Genomic DNA, 20,115 nt, shown 5'->3' with positions numbered 1-20,115 from the left:
CCGTAGGCATTTTATGAAGTGTGCTTCGTGTGTGTTATTTTTCTTTTTAGTTTTGGAATTTGAGATGTCTGGCCGATATGACAGACGACCGATAAGAAGGGGCGGGAAAAATTAAAATTGCCCACTGGCTAAACTATGTTAATTCGCCACTGGATAAAAGTAAAATTTTAATTTCTTAAATATTTCCTTTACATTAACCATGATCATAGTAGTAATGAGCTATCTATCGGTAGGTGCATGTTAGCTACCTTCGTGCGGTTATACGTGCCGTTTCTAAGAACCGCTGAAAGGCGTGGCGGGGCGGCGCACGAAAAACGAGTAGGTACTTGCAGTTTGGGTGAGTAGGGTTAAAACTTATTACCTCTTTACTAGCTTTTGTCCACGGCTTCGCCCTTCAAAAATTTCTCTCACCCCTATTATAGTGATTTGAGGTTTGATTTTTGAAAAAAGTAACCTCTATTTGAACTGGGTTCTTTAACTACATGCATATCAAATTTCATCAAAATCGGTCCAGCGGATTAGTCACGAAAGCGGAACAGACAAAAGACAATCCGCTAAAATAAAAGTGGCTATGTGACGCTTGTTGTGAGGGAGTTATTACTGTTTAGTCTGTTTATGGCTTAAAGGTCTTTTACTATCTACTTTACTATCGATAGTCTCTGTTCATCTAGATTAATAATTAATAAAGCCAAGCAAAAATTATCAATCTACAATACCGACTTCACTAAAAAGCTAGAAAAAGTATTCTAAACCAAATAACATTTCATAACTAAACTGTTCAGCCGTCTATATAGTATACCACGGCTTTATCTAATAAACTGTTCATTATCATAGTATTATATTACACTAAAGCTAACAGTAGAACTGTAGGAGAGTAGTTAGACTATATTGTAACGCAGGATATGACCGCTGCATAATGCCGAAGCAACAACCGCCAACTCGCTCATGACTACGGGAACTACAATTATTTCTAGCTAATTCGCACTCTCACGCCATCGCACTGTACAATCAACAGCACATCAACCTACCCAAATTCATTGTAAACTCGCCGCTGTTACCGCGCCATAGAGTTTCATGCAGAGTAACTTGATGTGCTGTTCACTGTATGTTGTTAACTTGTATACAATTTTGTTGGGAAGGGTTATAAGATTGAATAGTGTAAGTGGTAGTACTGGATCGGCCGGGAAATTTAGGTCGATATAGTCTTGGAGTTCCTAGAGAACCATTCGATCGAACATCACCCTGTAATATATTTTTTGACATTTTCATAATAGAAAAGGGCCAGATGTGATTGACAGCGCGAAATTAGGGTTATCAGCTTTAGGTAATAACTTTGTTGCCTTTTACATAAAGCTAACGAGTACATACTCGTATTATGTCTGCTTTAAGAAGTAGGATGGACTGTAAAAAAGTCGTAACCCAATGCATTTTTGAAGCATTGTAGTACACACAGTGACGGCTCTAGCACTGCAGTGCCCGTGTGTATTTAATACCCTGGCGCCCTCTTGTAAATATGGTTGCGAGTGCCAGGCCAGTGTAAAACCAGGCACCCAAAGGTGCATCTTACACATGCACTACAAGTAAAGTCGACCCTGCTTAAATGTGTAATAACTAGTACCTTTCTTTTCAGAAATGAAGACATAGCTTTTACTAATTGTGGTCACTTTTGAATCTCAGATTTTGACAGACAAATACACATATTTGGATAAAGTGAGAATCTTCATAAAAAAGTTCAGATTTAATCAACTAGGTATTCCAACGTAACACAACATACAATGTGGCTTTCAGTTCGAGAACTCTGAGAAATTAGTAGCTAAATGCTGTTTAATACGAGCTGCCAACGGCAGGTAAGGACATACACGACAGTTGTTTCTTCTACAAGTTGCTTACGGGTTGATGAGTTACTACGTAGAAATTGTACGTAGTAACACATCGACCGATCGTCTTGTCCTTTACAGTGAGTGTTTATCTTTATAGCTTCTTAGTGAGAAACTTTCTAATATGTAGATATACATTACTCCTGAGAATCAAAGGGTAATTTTTATTCCATTATCATCCTTTGTATTGAGGAATTTCATATATCACTTATACATATTAGTTTACAACAACAGTTTATAGTTAGTTAATAATTGTTGTGATAAATTCCTACTAAAATGTTCAAAGTTCGCAATAGACGAGACGTGTGAATGAAATAGGGACACAATAACATGCCAGAGAAAAAAATAAGTGTATTAAGATTTTACGATATATAGAAGTTAGAATTAACTCTATGAACGACCATTGTTTTTATTCCCTTATCCGTAAAACTCTGAGAATGTTCAAAAGATAAGAATACACAAGCGTATTGTTTTGTCAGTTGTAATGAACAAACTCACAAGTGGTTCGCTTTGAGTGATACCTCGGAACTTGTTCGATTGCGGGGGCTAAGGGTTGTTTCTCACTCTCATTTATCATGGATTAGACATAGCATAGGGACATTGAATAGGGATCATGGGTTTAGGTTTAAAGAATTTATTCTCATAAAAAAATTACAATAATTCCACTTACATGAGTTTGATTATTAATATGAAACGATATAGATAAATTTGATGACCTGTTAAAATTTTATATTATTTTATAAACGGGAAATGCAGTTTTTTATTGACCTATGCCTTAACTTATTTTCAAATATAATTAAAATAAAACAAATATATCATACTGCATCATAAATTTAATATAATTCCTTTCGCTTCTTTTTTCATTAAAAATACGCACGGCGAAGTTGTCAAGATAATTGCCAATTTAAATATTTGGAACCCATTCATTGAGAACCTCTCTCGTAAATTTAATTTACACAACGAATTTCGTCTATGTTATTAGGGCGAGGAGCCGCGATCCAGATCCATTTGTTTTGCCTATTGTTTTACAAGTGAAAAACATAATTAACGATCATAAGAATTTTTAAATAGAATATTAAATTTATTTTATTTGAACAAAATTATTTTTCTTCATAGAAAAATTTGTGATGTTTTTATATTATCAGAATTGATATTCATAATAAACAGGTAATAAAATATTAACAGTAAAAATATTGGTAGCAGAACAGTTTTTGACGTTTTTGCAACCCAGCACTAAATATGTCCCACGGGTCACAGTTCCAAGTACAACTGCTAACACGTAAAGATGTGAGATAGATCTTTTACCAATTTTTTATTTCAAAAACCTTACAAATTCGAACTAAAACTAAAATATAAGTTAACTAAAACTGCTTATACCCGCTTACGAGTAGTTCTTTGTAGGCAGCCGGCTAATTATATATTAATTAGTGCAGCGCTCGAGTGCGTGACACGGCGCGGTGGAGGCACACGAAAATGAAAATCAACAGAACAGTGAACCTGGCTAACAATAGAATAATGAATGTGTAGAATTTGACTGACGCCCGATTATCGTGCAATCGAAGTTCAATTCATCAATTTTCTCCGTTTTTTTTTCGATGGTTTTGAGCTAATTTACAAACGAAAAAGTTCAATCGATGGAAGGTGATTTTTTGTAAATGCAGAAACAGTGCTAGACTTTGTTCTTTATTTATTTATTTATCAATTTATGTACACAAAATACTTAAAATATAAATTACATCATAAAAATGAGTGCTACTTATTTCAAATGAAATCTCTTCCAGTAGATCCGTGAGAGGAGATGTGGTACATAGAGGCAGACTGGCGAGTGCATGAAATATATTTAAAAAAGAAAAAAAAAAATGAAAAGAAAACGAAAATTTAAATTCAAAAATAAAATACTATGTGTATTTCATAAAAATATTATACGTAAATAAATATCACATAAACTACATATACCTACTGAACTAGGATGAACTGGACAGGTAATATAATCTTTGACGTTTTCTTTCTTTATTCATAGTCGTATTTCCTCATGTCTGAGGGTCGTGGTCATTACGTGGACTGAAACATATAGAACAGTTTCTTGGCACTACTTATTAATGGAGTGTCTTCTCCATTTGACACCCAAGTTAATAATCAGTGTGCAGGTTTCCTCGATGTGTAAGTGGTGGTCAGATTGGTATACCAACAAATTCATGTGGCACGAGTAGGATTCGAACCTAGGAACTTTCGATCCACCAATTACACCACCACCACTTCGTATATTTGTATTTTAACACTATTAAAAAATCATTGAGACACGATTTCGACTTCGACATTCGATATCGATTTCTATTTGATTTTGTGAAGCACATGTTCTACACTGTTCTGTATGCTTTTTATTCCTTACCCTGGTTGAAATATATGTAAAGGTCCTATCAGAATGGTCACGCCATTGTACTAGTTTTTATAGAAATTATATTTGAATGGATCTGTGAATTAACTATATTTCGACATAAATCAATATTATATATGCCTTCAGAAATTTCATTTTAGAAATGTCAGTCTCAATTCCATAAATAAGCCTTCGAGATTCGCGACTCTTGGCTCTGTCTACACCGTAGGTATAAAGACGTGACACTAAAAAATCATCAAAATTGCATGTATCAAAATTGAGTTGCAAGATTTCACCACAACAAGCATACATATGTTGCAAAATAAATAACAGTGTATAAAATACAAATAAGCAAGCTAAAAATATCAATGAATAAACACTGAATATATTCAAAACAAATCCAAATGTTTATTGTTTAAAGAAAATAGTTTACGCAATTTGCCACAAGTAGACCTCCATAACGATTCCCATAGGAAATGTTCCTAACTGCTCGAAAGCCTACTATTATTAGGTGGACGGAACGACAGTACAACCGCGATTTGTAGGCAGTTATTTGTGGTCGCTACGAGCGCCCGGACGCCTACGTCGTAGCGCGCTACGAGCTACGAGCGCCGCGCTACGAACTTAGTTCGAATATTAAAAGTTAATCGGATTTAATTAATAGTTTAATTAATTATTAATAAGTAGGCTAAGCTTCTTTAATAAGTGTGTAGAAATAACAATGTGTGACATTAGAAGGGCAGTGACTGAGTTGTGCACGCGGTAACCTATTTAAATGCTTCGTTATAAAGCTGAGGTAAGTAATGACTTTTTTTTTAGTGATGTATGTGGCTCGGGTTATGAATTAATTTCTCAGTTATATAATTTTTTAAATAATATTTATTACGGCAATAAATTCAACGTCTATAAATTGAATAGACTGAATCATATATTTAAAATTTTCTCCTGAAAATCATGATGGATATTGTGCAGTAAAATGTTCATTATCATGAGTCATTTTTCATGTGCCCGCTGCTGGGGCTCCGGCCTTCCTAATGTATGGATAGTAAATGTTATTTTAATTAAAATATTATCTTTATGCCTAAGCAAACGGGATTAAATAGGATTTTATCTGCTATTCTATAAGGCTTAAATATGATTTTGTGGTGGCATTTTAAAATACATTTCCTTTATCTTTTACCTTCGTATAATAATGTTACCTGGGCGTTTTGTGTAATCCAATTAGTTATGTGTTTTTATTATGTGCGCGTCACAGCGTTACCCTAATAAAATATAAATTAGCATGCATAAATTATCCTTGTACATACGGCTTTAAAATAAAATTTATTTTTGAATAAAAAATTTTCTTGAATTATGTAAAAATTGTTTTATAAATCGTTTCATAGTTAAGATTGATTTTTAAGTTGAAATATATACAAGGTTGTTATATAATATATTTTTAAATAACTCAATAAATAACACAACTAAAATCAGGTTTTGTAAGTGTCTTCCTTCTGATGTATATTTGTGCCTTTCCGCGAGCGACGTGCGCGGTGCGCCTCTTCAATCCCGCACTCGTACACGTCTTGAGTTATTCACATTGGTGGTCGACGAATTACTTCTCTTTCCATAAATGTCTTTGGCGTTTCTAAGAAGAAATTGTAAGTTTATTTTTTTTTCTAACTACCTATTCTAATAAACATTAAGGAGTTCCTAAACCCCAAAACGCATATTGAATGTAGGCAGTCCAACTTGAAAGAACAAAGAAACTTTGGGATTAAGCGAATTCCATGGATGTTTCCTTAAAAAATTTTGCCCGATCTTTTTAAATTACGAGGGTTTCTTTTTAATTAAGCTTCCTCATTATGTAAAACGAAAAATAAGTTTATCGAAAGCGAGTTGTGAAGAAACTTGAGATAATTATCTACTTCCATCCGTAATCGGTTCTTGTTTTTTTGGCCGAATATTTTTTCAAGCTAACGGGTTTTCGACATATGCTATGATTTATGTCCAGTTTAGGCCCTCGTATTACCACGTTTACATTTCTTATACTCGGAAAGTTTTTTATATGTTTATCTGAAAATAATATGAGAGATGTGAAATTCCAACTGCGCGGTCGGGAAATTCTCATAGTAGGTAACTAAGTAAAGGGGAACTTTTAAAGTAGAATTCATTGGTTAGGTTTGCCTCGAATAAATGAAATAAAGAATACGAATAAAAAAGATATGCCACATTATTGTGAGTTTTGTGAGTGATTAAAAATATAAATCTCAGCAAGACACTGTCTGCACCGAGCCTGCTTAAGGACGACTCGAGTGTTCCATATTTAAAATTTCAGATAGACTAAGGGATGGTGTGAGAAATTATTCATCTCGATCTATGGCTATATTTACAACAATGTCCGTGAAATAAAATTCATACACGTTTTGTGTATTTTACATAGGAACAGTTATCGAAAAAGAGCTAATCGTAAAACTCATAACTTCGGTAAAACATGGTAAATTTTATTATGTACTCTTGGTTATCATGGTAGACAATGAAAATACATGATACTTTTAGAAATGCATATGTGAAATCATTAAAGTCAAGCATAAACTAGGTTAGCCCAGTTTAAGCTTGACTTTGATTGTTTATCGATTTTTCTTAAAAATAGACGTTGTAACTGTTTCTAATAGGCAGTTATATCAGACAAGTTTGACGTTGACTTTGACCTGCGCGGCGCTGACGTTTAGACAAAATCTTTGACATCAAAGTTTACTGGTGCAACCTGCTCTAAATTGTCTATATACATTACGCCCGCAATAAATTATGTAGTCACAAATTCAATGTAGTACGATCTGAAAATCCTTGCTATTTGTTTGAGAAAATGCACCGAGAATTGAAGTACTGCCCGATTGCCCATTTATATTACACAAGATTGTATGGTTCGGTGAATTTTCGAGCATTTTGACCGCCGTCATTACCGTTCTTCAAAATAAAGAACCATTCTAAAATCTTAAAAATAGAATATTGATACAATTTCACACTACCCCCAATTCATAAATTAGGATAGTGAAAAGATTCTTGTCTTTGTTGAAATTTGAACGAGTAAATAAAAATAAATACAACCGGTTATGTACTGTACAGTAAACAGCACATCAACCTACTTTTCATTGCAAACTCGCCGCTATTACCGCACCATAGAAGTTCATGCGGCGTAACTTGATGTGCTGTTGACTGTACGTACGTACATACCTACGCTATGTGGTTTTATTTTAATGTTCTAACTTTTTAAAATAATTATATAATGTTTAGTAAACGTTATGTCGGCTTATGTCACTAAAAGATCACAATTCACTCCTATTCCGTATTCACTCGCGTAAGTGCACGATAGTAAGTAGATGGCACACTTTTGTCACAAATCAAGTGACACATTGTGAGCAGAAATGCGTCGTGACACACAAACGACGGGAATACAAAAGAGAGATAGGTACGTACCTACTTCTGCTATGAATTTGTAATGTTGTCTTTGAAAAATGCACTTAAGTGTTATTAGATCTTTTGTTGATGTCACGATGTAGAATGTAGATACATCATATGGTGTAATTTGGCATCATCAACTGGATGAAGTGCCATGATTGTTCGGTTGCATAAGTCAACTTTGACGTTAACTTTGACCTGTGCGCCGCCGTTTTTTAGATAAAATGGCGTACTTTGGGTTTTTCTGCGCAGGTTAAGGTCAAAGTTGACTGGTCATTAAAGCAGACTGGTCATTAATATAATCAGGTCTTTAAAGCTAGTATCATAGGACCTACATTCGTAAGAAAATATATTATGACATATTTTTAAAGTTGTAAACGAAATCGACGCTTTTGTTGAGTAGGTACAATTTTCCTTCAAATAGGTAAATACTTGCATTCATCCTGAAAAATAAGAAAGGCACTTGTACAATAAGTGTAGTGCCTGTAATCACCATTCATTACTCGATATAGGGTTGGTTGTTTACTTATTTAGCGGTCATAAAGTTGATGTGTGTTCCTTGCGTCCGTGGCTAGAATCAGAATAGAATGTGTTTTACTCATCTGTGTTATATACATTTTCTACACCTATATATATTTTCACGGCTTCCGAGTGACCACTTCTTTTACTTTGATCATGTTGCAAACAATGACAATATATAATTTAAACATGCATTTTCAAATATATAGATACGAGGAAAAATATCATGTCTCAAATAAAAAAAACAATGTAAAAACGTAATTTCAATCAATATATAATCAGAATATATATTATATATAATCAATATTAATCAGCTTTCAACTCAGCTTAAATGCTTTCATTTAACTGAGTTAAGAGCTGAGAAAAATTATGCAAATGTAATTTATTTAAGGAGGATTACTGCCTACTAAAATCACAAAGTAAGTAATATAAAAATATTACTACTTATACGTACACATTTAATATCATAATAAACTGATTTACTAAGGTAAATTCACAGAGTGAGGTTATTAAAGGACATATGACTCATACGAGTGTGTAACAGAATACATTAATATCCTTAAGGCATCCCCGGTAGGTAATGCAATAAGAAGTCCCGCTTATGCATTAATAGGAGCAGCAAAACTCCATTACCGTGGAGTTCCGTACAAAAACTTGGAACTTGGAGCTTATTAAAAGAGGGTTGCACCAGTCAATTTTGACGTTCATTTTAAACTGCGCGCCGCCGTCGTTGCTTCGTGTAGATAAGATAGTGTACTTTACGATTTTCTGCGCAGGTTACGTTTAAGTCGATAGTGCAACCGAACTTAAAAAAGAAGTTTGAGAGACATGCCTAGTTAGCAGCCAATTACAACATTTTGCTAGAGTAGTAGTTATTAATTATTTATTTTTGCTGTTGTGAGTTACGAAAAAAATAATCATATTTAAATAAATAAATAATCGTATATATAAAATATGTTTCCGTAGATATAAAAATATATACGGAAATATGTTTTTTTTCGTCGAAAAGACTAACAGCTCTCTCTCATCTGAGCGTTTTCCCGGTTTCTTCCTCAGCCATTGAGCATAGGAGCCCAGTGTCCGGTCGAAAAGACTACCATAACTTTCGATTTTCTGAATTATTTTATTTTATATATTAGGTTATCGGATAAGCAGTGGCGGGTCAGGTTAGGAAGAGGGTTAGGTTCAAAACAAATATATATATATTTCAAATTTCCTTAGATTACCCACGACTGGGTTAGGATTTCGGGTCGGGATCGGAATAATTCGAAAACAGGATTACTGTAAAATATAAAACAAACTAAACACTGAAAAAAAACATACAAGGAAAAATGTGTGACTTTTGTTTTTTCTGTTCTTTAAAAGATAAAAAATTCTATGTTATTTTTATAATCGGATCTCATTTTAATAATGATGACTTTTCCTAAGGAAAATCTTTGTCTCATGCAAATCCCTTGCTTGATATTTAGAATTAAACATGTAATTTTCCTTCCAATTGCGCCATTTATATGTATATTATATAATAAGTATTATATAATTATTTAAAATTGGTTGTACAAAATTCCAAAAAAATATGAATAAGTTATATAAATGAACTTGCTGTTATATTCAGATTCGTTAATATTATATATAATTTCTTTTCTTTCATCCTGTACAAATAGTATAGCGTCATCTATTAGCAAGAGTTTAGATTCTTGTGGCACTAAGGAATGGGACACAATATTCTGCGATAAAAGGATTAAATCAATCCACTGCTGCGTTTTGACGTGAAAAAAAAGACTAACTCACACTTTCACGTTTATAATATTAGTATACCAGCCGTTGCCCGCGGCTTCGCTCGCAGCAACAAGTTGCCTATGTCACTCCACCCTTTCAACTATTTCATCATAAAAATCATTGCTTTCAGATGATATGAAAAATGAAAAGCTGTAGTTTATACACGGGTTTCCTTATGCCAACTTGCATAAATATCGCTTTATCTTGCATTTGCCATTTTCTGTGCGTCAAAGAAAATGTTCTTATGGATTTGGCACATGTCGTCTCCTGTTTGTTCGAGCTCTCTGTGACTGTATTGTGTCAGAGCCAACTCCTGAAATATTGGCTAAATTGTTTTAAAATATGAGTTTTATTATTATTGAATTTAGATTATTTCGAAATAAACGCCATGTGTCGTTTAAAATTTGAAAAGATTGAAATAGTCCATTGTAAAACCGTGTATTCTTCGCGTGTTGAACTGAACTATGGAATAAACTTCCCTTTGCTGTGTTCCCCAATAGATTCGAAATTTATGCCTTCTCGAAAATCTACCTATCAAGAGTCTTTCGCTTACTTACTAAAAAGTGGGCAACGAATCGGTCACCCGTATCGGGTTGCTGGTGTGTCCATGAGCTTCAGTATTTACTTACCATCTAGCTACCAACTCGTTTGTCCACTATACCTTAAAAACGATCTGACTTATTTCTCTAATTGACATTGCAGTTAATAAATCATAAAGATACCTAAGAAGATTTTGATAAAGAAAATTATTTACTTTTAGTCTCTTGGTGTTGTGATATTTAGAAGACACATCGATTCATTCACAAAATCAGTACAAAACAAAATAAGTAATACTCTTTTTTCCCGTTAGAAGTTAAAAATAGGTTTAATAAACCGATAAGATTGCGGCGAAACAGAAGTGGCTCTACATTGACGTGGCGTAAAGTGGTTTTTAACCCACCATCATAGTGGGCGTTCTGCTAAAGCTTTCAGTGCCCTGGCTGGACAATAATCTAGATTCGATCGAATAAAAAAAAAGTGTTTTTGTTATTATTATGCTTATGTAATAGGAGCAACGAATTTGTGTCAATTGGTACCAAGTTAATATTACAGATTTAACTTTGGAAAGAACTTGAAGTAATTAGCGTTTTTACTTACTAAAATAAACAAAGTAATTATATTAAACGATCAAATTGGCGACCCGTTCCAGCTTGGCTCGGGTAAAAACAAAATAAATTATACAACTTAATTAGGAATCACACTATCTATTGATGAAAACCGCATGAAAACCCGTGCTATAGTTTTTGAGTTTATCGACAACAGACAGACGCGGCAGTTATAATATGTAGGGAAAAGGATATAATATGCAATGGTAAGGATATTATATGTAAGAATAAGTAAGCACTTATTCGCATAAATCTGTGATAATAAATTATCCCGGATACGCAATTTAGCAAATTAAAGAAGAAAAAGCGTATGAAATATAAAAAATCTTCTAGCTAAAATATCCGCGCGGCGACTTTTTCTCAGCACCTTTGTAGTTCAGTTCTCATATACGAGTGTCATAGAAATAAAATGTCTAGATTGCCCATCCAAATAACGTGCAAAGTGCATTAATTTTTAATATAAAAGAATAGAAAAGTGAGGTACCTCTTACCAGGGTTAGAAGTCGTGTTTTATATCAGCTTGTAAACTTGTAATTTTATTGATTTGTAATATATATAATAATTGCACACATATAAAGCATAAAAATGTAATTATAGGTTGGTACGTATTATGATAAATTTTTAAATAGCATAGAAGTTTAGCCTAAAATGGTCCAAGATTAATTTCGAAAGTATTTTTTTTTAATAAATAGGTATGTATAATAATAAGGGTAATATTGTAATCTTAATACCAACAAATATTATAAATACGATAGTAAGTTTGTTTGTTACCTCTTCATGAATTATCTACTCAACCAATCTTCTTGAATTTTTGCATGTACGGAGATGGATATACGTTACCTTTCATCCCGGAAAAATAACTGCTGCCGTGGGAAGTACAAAGCGGAGCCGAGGGGAAAACTAGTTTTAAATAAGTACCTAATGTTTCAACAATTTAAACCATGTCAACTCCATGTTAGCTATCTCTGTAACGTATTTTCCTTTCGATATAATAATTACACAGCTGAGCCGCCGAAATAAAATAAAGAATTGGCGCTCAAATAAATGGGACGCGGCCCGAATTTCTTTGATTAATGGGACTTTACTCGGCAAATGAGGGTTTGAAAGGTATGTCCTATTGAATGAAGACGATTTGCATGATAATGAAAACAAAGAGCGAATTTTGTTAGCTGGAGACAGTTAATTTAGGTTTAAAGCACTCAGTTATTGAAATGTTACTTGGGCTTTACTAGTACTTATTATTAACATATTTTATTTTCCTTGTTTACCTATAGCTTGGACACTGTGTACTTAGTGTCATATTACTAAAAAACAATTATATAAAAGCCCTTCTGGCATGATAGGGACTTCAATAATTTAATTTAGATAAGAAAAGATAATTCTTTATTTGCATTAAATAGGTTAACAATATGTTGTTAATAATGCAATTTAGAGATCCTTAACCTACTTAACCATTAACAACAGCATGCAAAAAATTAGTCAAATTTACATTCTTGTCCATTTTGGGAAATAAAATTAAACTATGCATCACTATAGATTATATACATCACATATTTATACGATCTTGGCAATGATAATTTGTTTTTGTCATTAGCTTTCACCATATTAAATATTATATTATATTATACGTATTATACAATATATTTAATATATAACATTATAGTCTCATTCTTTCCGTATGTATGATTGCCGTACAATGAAACCAAGAAAAGGCTCTTAAATTAGAAAAAGTTAATATACCTATTGCGATTGAATTCTTTCGTCTTCACAACTCCGGCCAAGTGAAACTTAGCAATAGTGATAAAAAAGTCAATTATAACATACTTCTGTTTACTTGAAGGGTCTTTGGGAATTTTAACAAAACATGAAAGGTTTTCTCGACCTCTCACAACGTCAAAGTTGACTGAAGTGGGTTGCTCCAGTCACCTTTGACGTTAACTTTAAACCTTGCAGAAAAATTAGAAGTGTCGTCATATAAATGTCGGCGGCACGCCGGTTAAAGTCACCGTCGAAGTTGACTGGTGCAACTCACCCTTAGTTGGAATAGTTTCAGAACTGGGAAATGTAAGAAATTCTTCGGAACCTTTTTCACAGGAAATATCATGGGTTACGTTTCTTTTTCATTATTTTGTTCGTGTGTCTTTGCAACTAAAAGTTATACATGTTAAATTTGAATTGGGTGTAGTGGGTGGGTGAAATGTAGATATTTTCTTTGTAGAATTATGTTGATAAAACTAAACGGCCCACACAACGGCGGCTAAAAGTTAAGCTTGTATCGCGGGTCCAATAGACACAAACGAAGAAACTGGTATTACACACCCAGAAACGCATACAAATATCTGTGATACAAATTTTTGCCCGCGCTGGGAATCGAAGTCGTACAGTGACTACAATGCCGTAGAGGTTTATAATTACAAATATCTATAATTATAATTACTATAGTTCATAGTATTTCTTGCGAATTTAGTCTACACACATCTGTAGTCTAATAAGTTTAGTGTTCAGATATCGCGCTACAAGCTGAGTCGACCTAATGCTAGGGTTTTCATTTGATAAATGCCTCTAGCCCCAAATTATGCAAATATCGAAACACCCAATTCGTAGTCAACTAAAAACCCATTACTACCCTCCAGTATAATTAAATACATAAATATCTGGCTGTTAACATAGTTTTCAGGAAGGTTTGGGAGGCTACTTTACATAAATCAATTTGTATAGAATAATCTCGACTGCCGAAGTTTGCCTTTTGTTTAGGAAAATGAAAATTGATTTGTGAATTTATTCAATCATATTACATTTTCAGACCCTGTTTTAATGATGTACTCGCAACTTCACGATTTGTTTGCAGACAAACGCGCGAATGAAGTAATTTATAAATGGCCAATGATTTAAAATTATTTGCATTATGGGAGGTAGATGTTCAAAATTACTAGGAAATACGAGTAGGTATACCATTCTACTTCTCAGTATGTTTTCCACGCAAACTTTGAACATTTTTGTGTTGACCTACAATGCATTATTGTATTGTTGACTATACAATACATTGTGATGAGAACATTGCAACGATCTATGCCCATTTTATAGTTTTTAAGTTACTTTTTGTCGTACAGTTTCTTAAAACAGGAATTTGCTCTTACGCTAAAGTTATGGAACGAAAGCTCCTCGATATCGTTCACTCGAGAGATTACAGCAAAGTGTTCTTCAACATTTTCTTATGAAATTATTACGGATTATGGAATATTGAAAAGAAAAACGGGTTCGAAAGATATTTTTGTTTATATTTTTGAACGTTGTCTCTTTTATTTATGGCTTTTAGGCTGACGCTTATCGATGAAAATTAAGATCTACATTTACCCTAATTAACCGCTCTGTTATTGAAATGATTTTAATTAATAGATTTTTTAAATCATCTTAATAGATAGATTAGAATAGGTCTCTGCTGTATTCTTAACAAAGAAAATAAATACGCATTTATTTTCTTCATTAAGAATTATATATAGATATATATTCGTATTATTTATTATTATTGTACCTTAAAGGTACGACTTGATGGAGACACATATTCATAGCAGCAAAATACGAATATGTAAAGCGTTTTACCCACGCGCAAGTAATTTCTGTAAAGAACTCCTTTCATGGTTCGGTATAAGGGTAATGTAAATTTCCAATATCAATTTGCGAAAGTAACATTGACACGTGAGGCGTGCCCGGAAGTATGCTTGAAAGGCAATTTAGAATCCATTAATAACATCGCCGTCACGCGACCAGCATCGAACCTTGATACCCCACAATTATGTTAAAAATCAACAACGTACTCCAATCTACGTGGTAATAGGGTTTCGGAGCGATCTGCTTGACGACTTGCGAGTTTGCAAATGGATGGATTGCTTTCCGATTTCGTTAGATGTTCTGCTATTTAGACTAGATATTTTACAAGGTATATATTTTTTATAATTAAATATTAATAAGGCCACCTTCCAATTCAATAATCAAAAAGAGTTCAAGAGTTTTGTTATTAAAAAGAGGTCCTGAGGCAAAATATAAACCCCACTATAACCCAGAGCAGAGTTCTCTGGTGCAAATGAAAGTGAATTAGGCATAAAGAAGAAGATGGCGAAATGATTTGGACAAGTTTCAGCGCGGTTGGTTCATGACAGAAACCTGTGGAAGACAAAAGAGGAGGCCTTTGCCCAGCAGTGGGACACATAAAAAAGGCTGTAGAAGAAATATAATTGTTATAAGCGGCATGGAACAAGCGGGTCACTTGATGATGGTAAGTGATCATCGCTGCTCAGATACGACTCTAATACTAAAAGCGTAATCACACGAGCGTAGCTAGCATTAGTAGACTTGTACAAGTTCTAGTGTTATTCAGTTCCAGGATCGGGAATAACTCCGCAGGATGTTAATTGATGTACCCAGATATTAGTAATACCAGACGTATGCGAAACTTAGTGTATTCCTTGTTTATTAAATCCAAAGGCCGCATATGAGATTGTAATGTGGGCTAAGTAATTGTAGGCTATTTCTTGATGTGACCAGGCTATAATATAGCCTATTTCTTATGATTCTATAGTCGCATAACGACTGCAGAAACCGACCGGTTGAAGAAGATCAAGTACACAATTATTAATTTCAAAATATGAAGTGAACAAACGTTTGCCTACAAATATAACCATAAAAGATAATACTGTCCTCTGAAGATCAGATTAACCTTTTGGCAAGGACGTGACATGCATGCAGCATGTAGCACGATTGAATTAAGGAAATAACTGAACCTTGTAGACCTAAGCTTTGAGCATAAAGGAAATCATTCGGTTTCATGCCGCCGCCGTTCACATATAGAATAACAATAGGCCGAGAACATGAGGAAATTGGAGATAAAATTTGTGATCCTTTGGCGGGAAACCCAACTTAATTTTTTTTTTATTGTCTAACAAAAGTTAATGAGTACGTTAAATATTTATAGAACAAGGCCCCAATCGATTCCTACTTTGAAATAGTTTCTATACCTACTTTGAGAAAAAGTTATCTGCCTTCAATGGCTAGGTATCATTATACGGGGTAGGTACCTACTTAGTAAACATTTTTAGGATAATAAAATTATACCTAATGAATAATTATATATCCATTGTTATTAAAATCTGTTTTAGTCCTATTTTGAATAAATTTTGGTTGAAGATATACGTGATTACTGACCTGACTATCCACGATTTGTACCCACCAAAGTAATTCTTTACTTCTTTAATGTAATTGTTTTATTCCAAAGTTTTTCCAGAAGCCTCAGGGCTTTTAGAAAAGCCTAAATGCCTTCATCATTTAATTTAATAGAAATATTTTTTTTTCAGTTTAAAAAAATATTAAAACAGTTGATTGATAGTAACTAATTTAACGCGTTTAAATACCAATACAGGTATTACACGCGCACGTCCCTTTTTGTTTCGGCCATTGCGGGTCGTATTGTTATAAACTGATACGTGCTCGGGTACCTAATACATACCTGCTTACTATTTCCATTTAACAATTTTTTAGATTTTATTAAATTATGAGAACTAAATATATAGAAACATCGTGTTATTCTACGTAATTTTAAATATCTATTGTATCAAGTTCTCTTTGACGATGGCGAGAGCAATACGTTCAAATTTGTGACAAATTGTTCGTTTTGTTCAAATTCGTCGATTCGTCGTTCGAGTCGATTCGCTAAGAAGAAGTTCTAGTTTTGCAACTAATAAAACAAACAGCTCCATTTGAACCGTAGCAGCGATAAGTTAACATGTGTTCAGTTTTGAACAGTTCTGAACTCTCAAGCGTACAGATATCGATGTCACCTGTGAATCGCAGGCGAGTTCGAATTAATTCGAGACGGAGGCAAGTTCTGGATATAAACATTAGTTGGACAAATGATTTGAAAGCAACTATTTCTTATTTGATAACTAAGAAAGTTCATTTTAGTAGTTAGTATCCTATAACACAAGTTTCGAGCTTACTTTGGGGCTAACTCAATATTTATGTATGTGTTATCTGTGGTATACACAGGACGTTGATCATGCCAATATCTCATTAGTATTTTACGCGTAAATGCATATTAATATTATAAATGTGAAAGTGCGTTTGTGTGTTTGTTTGTCTGTCTTTCACGTCAAAACGGAATAACGGATTTATGCCATTTTTGGTGTGGTGTGGAGATAGTTGAAGAGCTGCAGACTGTCATAGTACTACTTTTGCCGGAGGCGTGTAACAGTGTCCTGAAAATTATAGCGGATAGTTTAATATGTCTAATATAGATACAATTACTATAGTCAATTATCATAGGCTTGCCTGCAGCTCCGCCCGCATTAGCCTAAATTTGACGTCGGGTCATTACATTCCAAATTTCACCAATGAAAGCATAACAGACCGACAGGCAAAAGGATAGACATACTTTCTACCGAAATGCTAGTAGTCTGTAACTTTGAGAGCAATCATAAATATTTCCGAACTATATCATGAAAATCTAATTTCTTGTAGATGTATATCACTTTTCATCATTTCGTTATCTTAAATCTAGTTAATTAGTTGTTGGGCAAGTCGTTTATAAATTGCTCAAGAAAGTTTTTGCTGAGAAACTTCACGGAGACGAAGTTGTGAGATTTGGGGCCGCACTACGTTTCCTACTACAAGTATTTTCGACAAAGTGCTCCGCATGTACGGAACACTTCGTTTTTGTCTTTGCATAGTTTTAAGTAAACTTATGTGTAGAAGTCGGTCGCTAAGGTGAAAGTTTTCATGAATGATAAATTGGAGGATTTAATTACATTTTTTTACTGTAGTCAGATATTTTCTCAAGTATCGAGATATATAAAAAACGATTTATAAAAATATATAATACAATTTATCGGGGAAGACCACAAATGCAGTGGAAAGACGACGTGAAGAAGATAGCCGGCTCAAATTGGATCCGAGAGCTCAATTTCGGAAGGAATGGAAAAGTTTGAAGAACGCCAAACCAAGATGGTTGAAAAAGGCTAAAGAACAAGAAGAAGAATTCACTTAATTAAAACTAAAATCAAAATGTGCAAATTTAAACGTATCTAAAAATAAATACTAATTTCAACAATTAGAATTAAAATTATGTATAAATAAATAAAAAAATGGAGCCTAATACAATCCAATTCAATAAAAAAGTAAATTACGGACGAGTGAAATTTGATTCGTTTGAGTCTCAAAAAACGAACCTCACAAGTTAATTAATTTGAAGAAATGATTAAAACATTTTTTGAATATTTATTTAGGATCTTCCTTATTGTCATCTCGCTGAATCTGTCACAGAGTTTGTTTCTGTAAATATGTACGTATAAATGGCTGGCTATGTTGCTATGCTATGTTTTTTAGATAAAATATATGCAGCACAAGTCACCTTTCAAAGATTTTAAATAAAATATACGCAGCACAAGTCACATTTCAGTGTTATTATAAATATGGAGGGAGATCACAGGATATTGTGGAATTAAGCTTCTTCACTAAATCATTATATTTTATTTCCATTTAACACACTGGCACATTATGAAATATAAATAAAATATGAAATAAATTATGAAATATTTATAACTCGGTTGATGAGACACATAAAAACAGAGTTCTAAATATTTTATTAGGTTGGAAAACTCGAATGTCAATGCCAAAATTCAGAAAAGAAGGTGAAATAACAAAGGCTTAGAGAAAGGCATACCAAAGATATCGTCCACGTGTGTTTACAAAGGTATGTTGTTTACACTGAAGTTGGACCGTCTATACCACAGAGTTTGAAGTGGGCCATAATAGAAGTGCCCTCTGGTGACTTTATTTAGAAAATATTAAAAACAAGTGTATACATTAACGTTTATATCAATCCACAATTTAAAATTCAAATTCGAATGGTAATAGGGTATTTAACTGGGTAAAAAATATAAGTATTATTTTTATTGAATGACAATTGAATAGTTCAATTTTATTAAGAAATGTAGAGGTTTTTTGTAACAAAATTAATAATAGAGATGCATTTGACCAAAATCGTGTCCTTATAAGACTTGATGTCATAAAAGTACCATATAAGTTATTCCTTTGACATTAGATAGAAGTATCTGATTAAACATGTTGGAATTCAATCAAATGAGTAGACTTTCTCTCATCTTAGTGTTTTCCCGGTTTCTTCTATCGCCATTGAGTATCGGATCGCAGAGTCTGCTATTGAATCCTATGCGGCTTAACAGTTATTATTAAATAACGTTTCTGTGCCACTTCTATTTTAATTGTGTTATTCCGAATGCTGAAGTCATGACTAAGGCAATCTCTTCTCTGTTTACAGGGACACGCATCCTAAGTAAACATTCGTGTCTTAGCTGTACTAATCTCGCTTACCTGATGCCGCAAAATGGTTTGCACCCGAAATGTGCGACGCTTTACATTGAACACTTCAACTAGATTTTTTACAATCTTAAAATGTTTTCAACTGACTGATATTTATGGTCAGGCAGAAAATAAAATAGTATCCCAAAAATATATAAATTTATTAGGAATCCTTATAATTAGACAGCCAAAAAGCAAACTAAAATATTTATCTGTATCAAAAACTTTTGTCAATTTGCGACTTTGATTGATTTTGGACTATAGAAGTAGTGTGGATCTATTTACTAAACTAGAATTTGTATTGCAGGCACCGATTGATTTTTATCTAGCCTGTAGGTGTTGTGTCCCACTGCTGGAAAAATGCCTAATATGTGCTCAAAATAATAACGAACCGACGAAGTACTCTGCCGCGTCTGTCTTTTCGCGATAGACTCAAAATTACTGCACGGATTTTCATACGGATTCCTGATTTTTCACCCGAGCAAAGCCGGGACGGGCCGCTGGTTACAAAGTCAATTTCTCATTTCCCCATCTTCTGTCTGGGCTCAGATTGTATAATTCAGGATTAATTCCAAGGGTGTGTTTGCAAAACTCGGCAAAGGTCTCAAAATGTACGGCC

General features: G+C 33.6%; 1 protein-coding gene across 2 annotated transcripts in view; it reads left to right on the top strand.

Annotated features, from left to right (window-relative positions):
• The first annotated feature begins 4,819 nt into the window (after positions 1-4,819).
• LOC128672219 (suppressor of lurcher protein 1-like) overlaps positions 4,820-20,115 on the top strand; it is a 226,255-nt gene continuing 210,959 nt past the window's right edge. For both annotated transcript variants that reach the window (XM_053749220.1, XM_053749219.1), the window contains exon 1: positions 4,820-5,047. In XM_053749220.1, coding sequence (XP_053605195.1) covers positions 5,027-5,047 — 21 coding nt within the window. In that variant the 5' untranslated portion in view covers positions 4,820-5,026. The remainder of the gene's footprint in view (positions 5,048-20,115) is intronic.

This window comes from Plodia interpunctella, chromosome 9 (assembly GCF_027563975.2).
Source record: "Plodia interpunctella isolate USDA-ARS_2022_Savannah chromosome 9, ilPloInte3.2, whole genome shotgun sequence".
Classification (NCBI taxonomy): Eukaryota; Metazoa; Arthropoda; class Insecta; order Lepidoptera; family Pyralidae; genus Plodia; species Plodia interpunctella.
The sequence above is the reverse complement of the archived record's forward strand: the minus strand, read 5'-3'. Positions and strand labels throughout refer to the sequence as shown.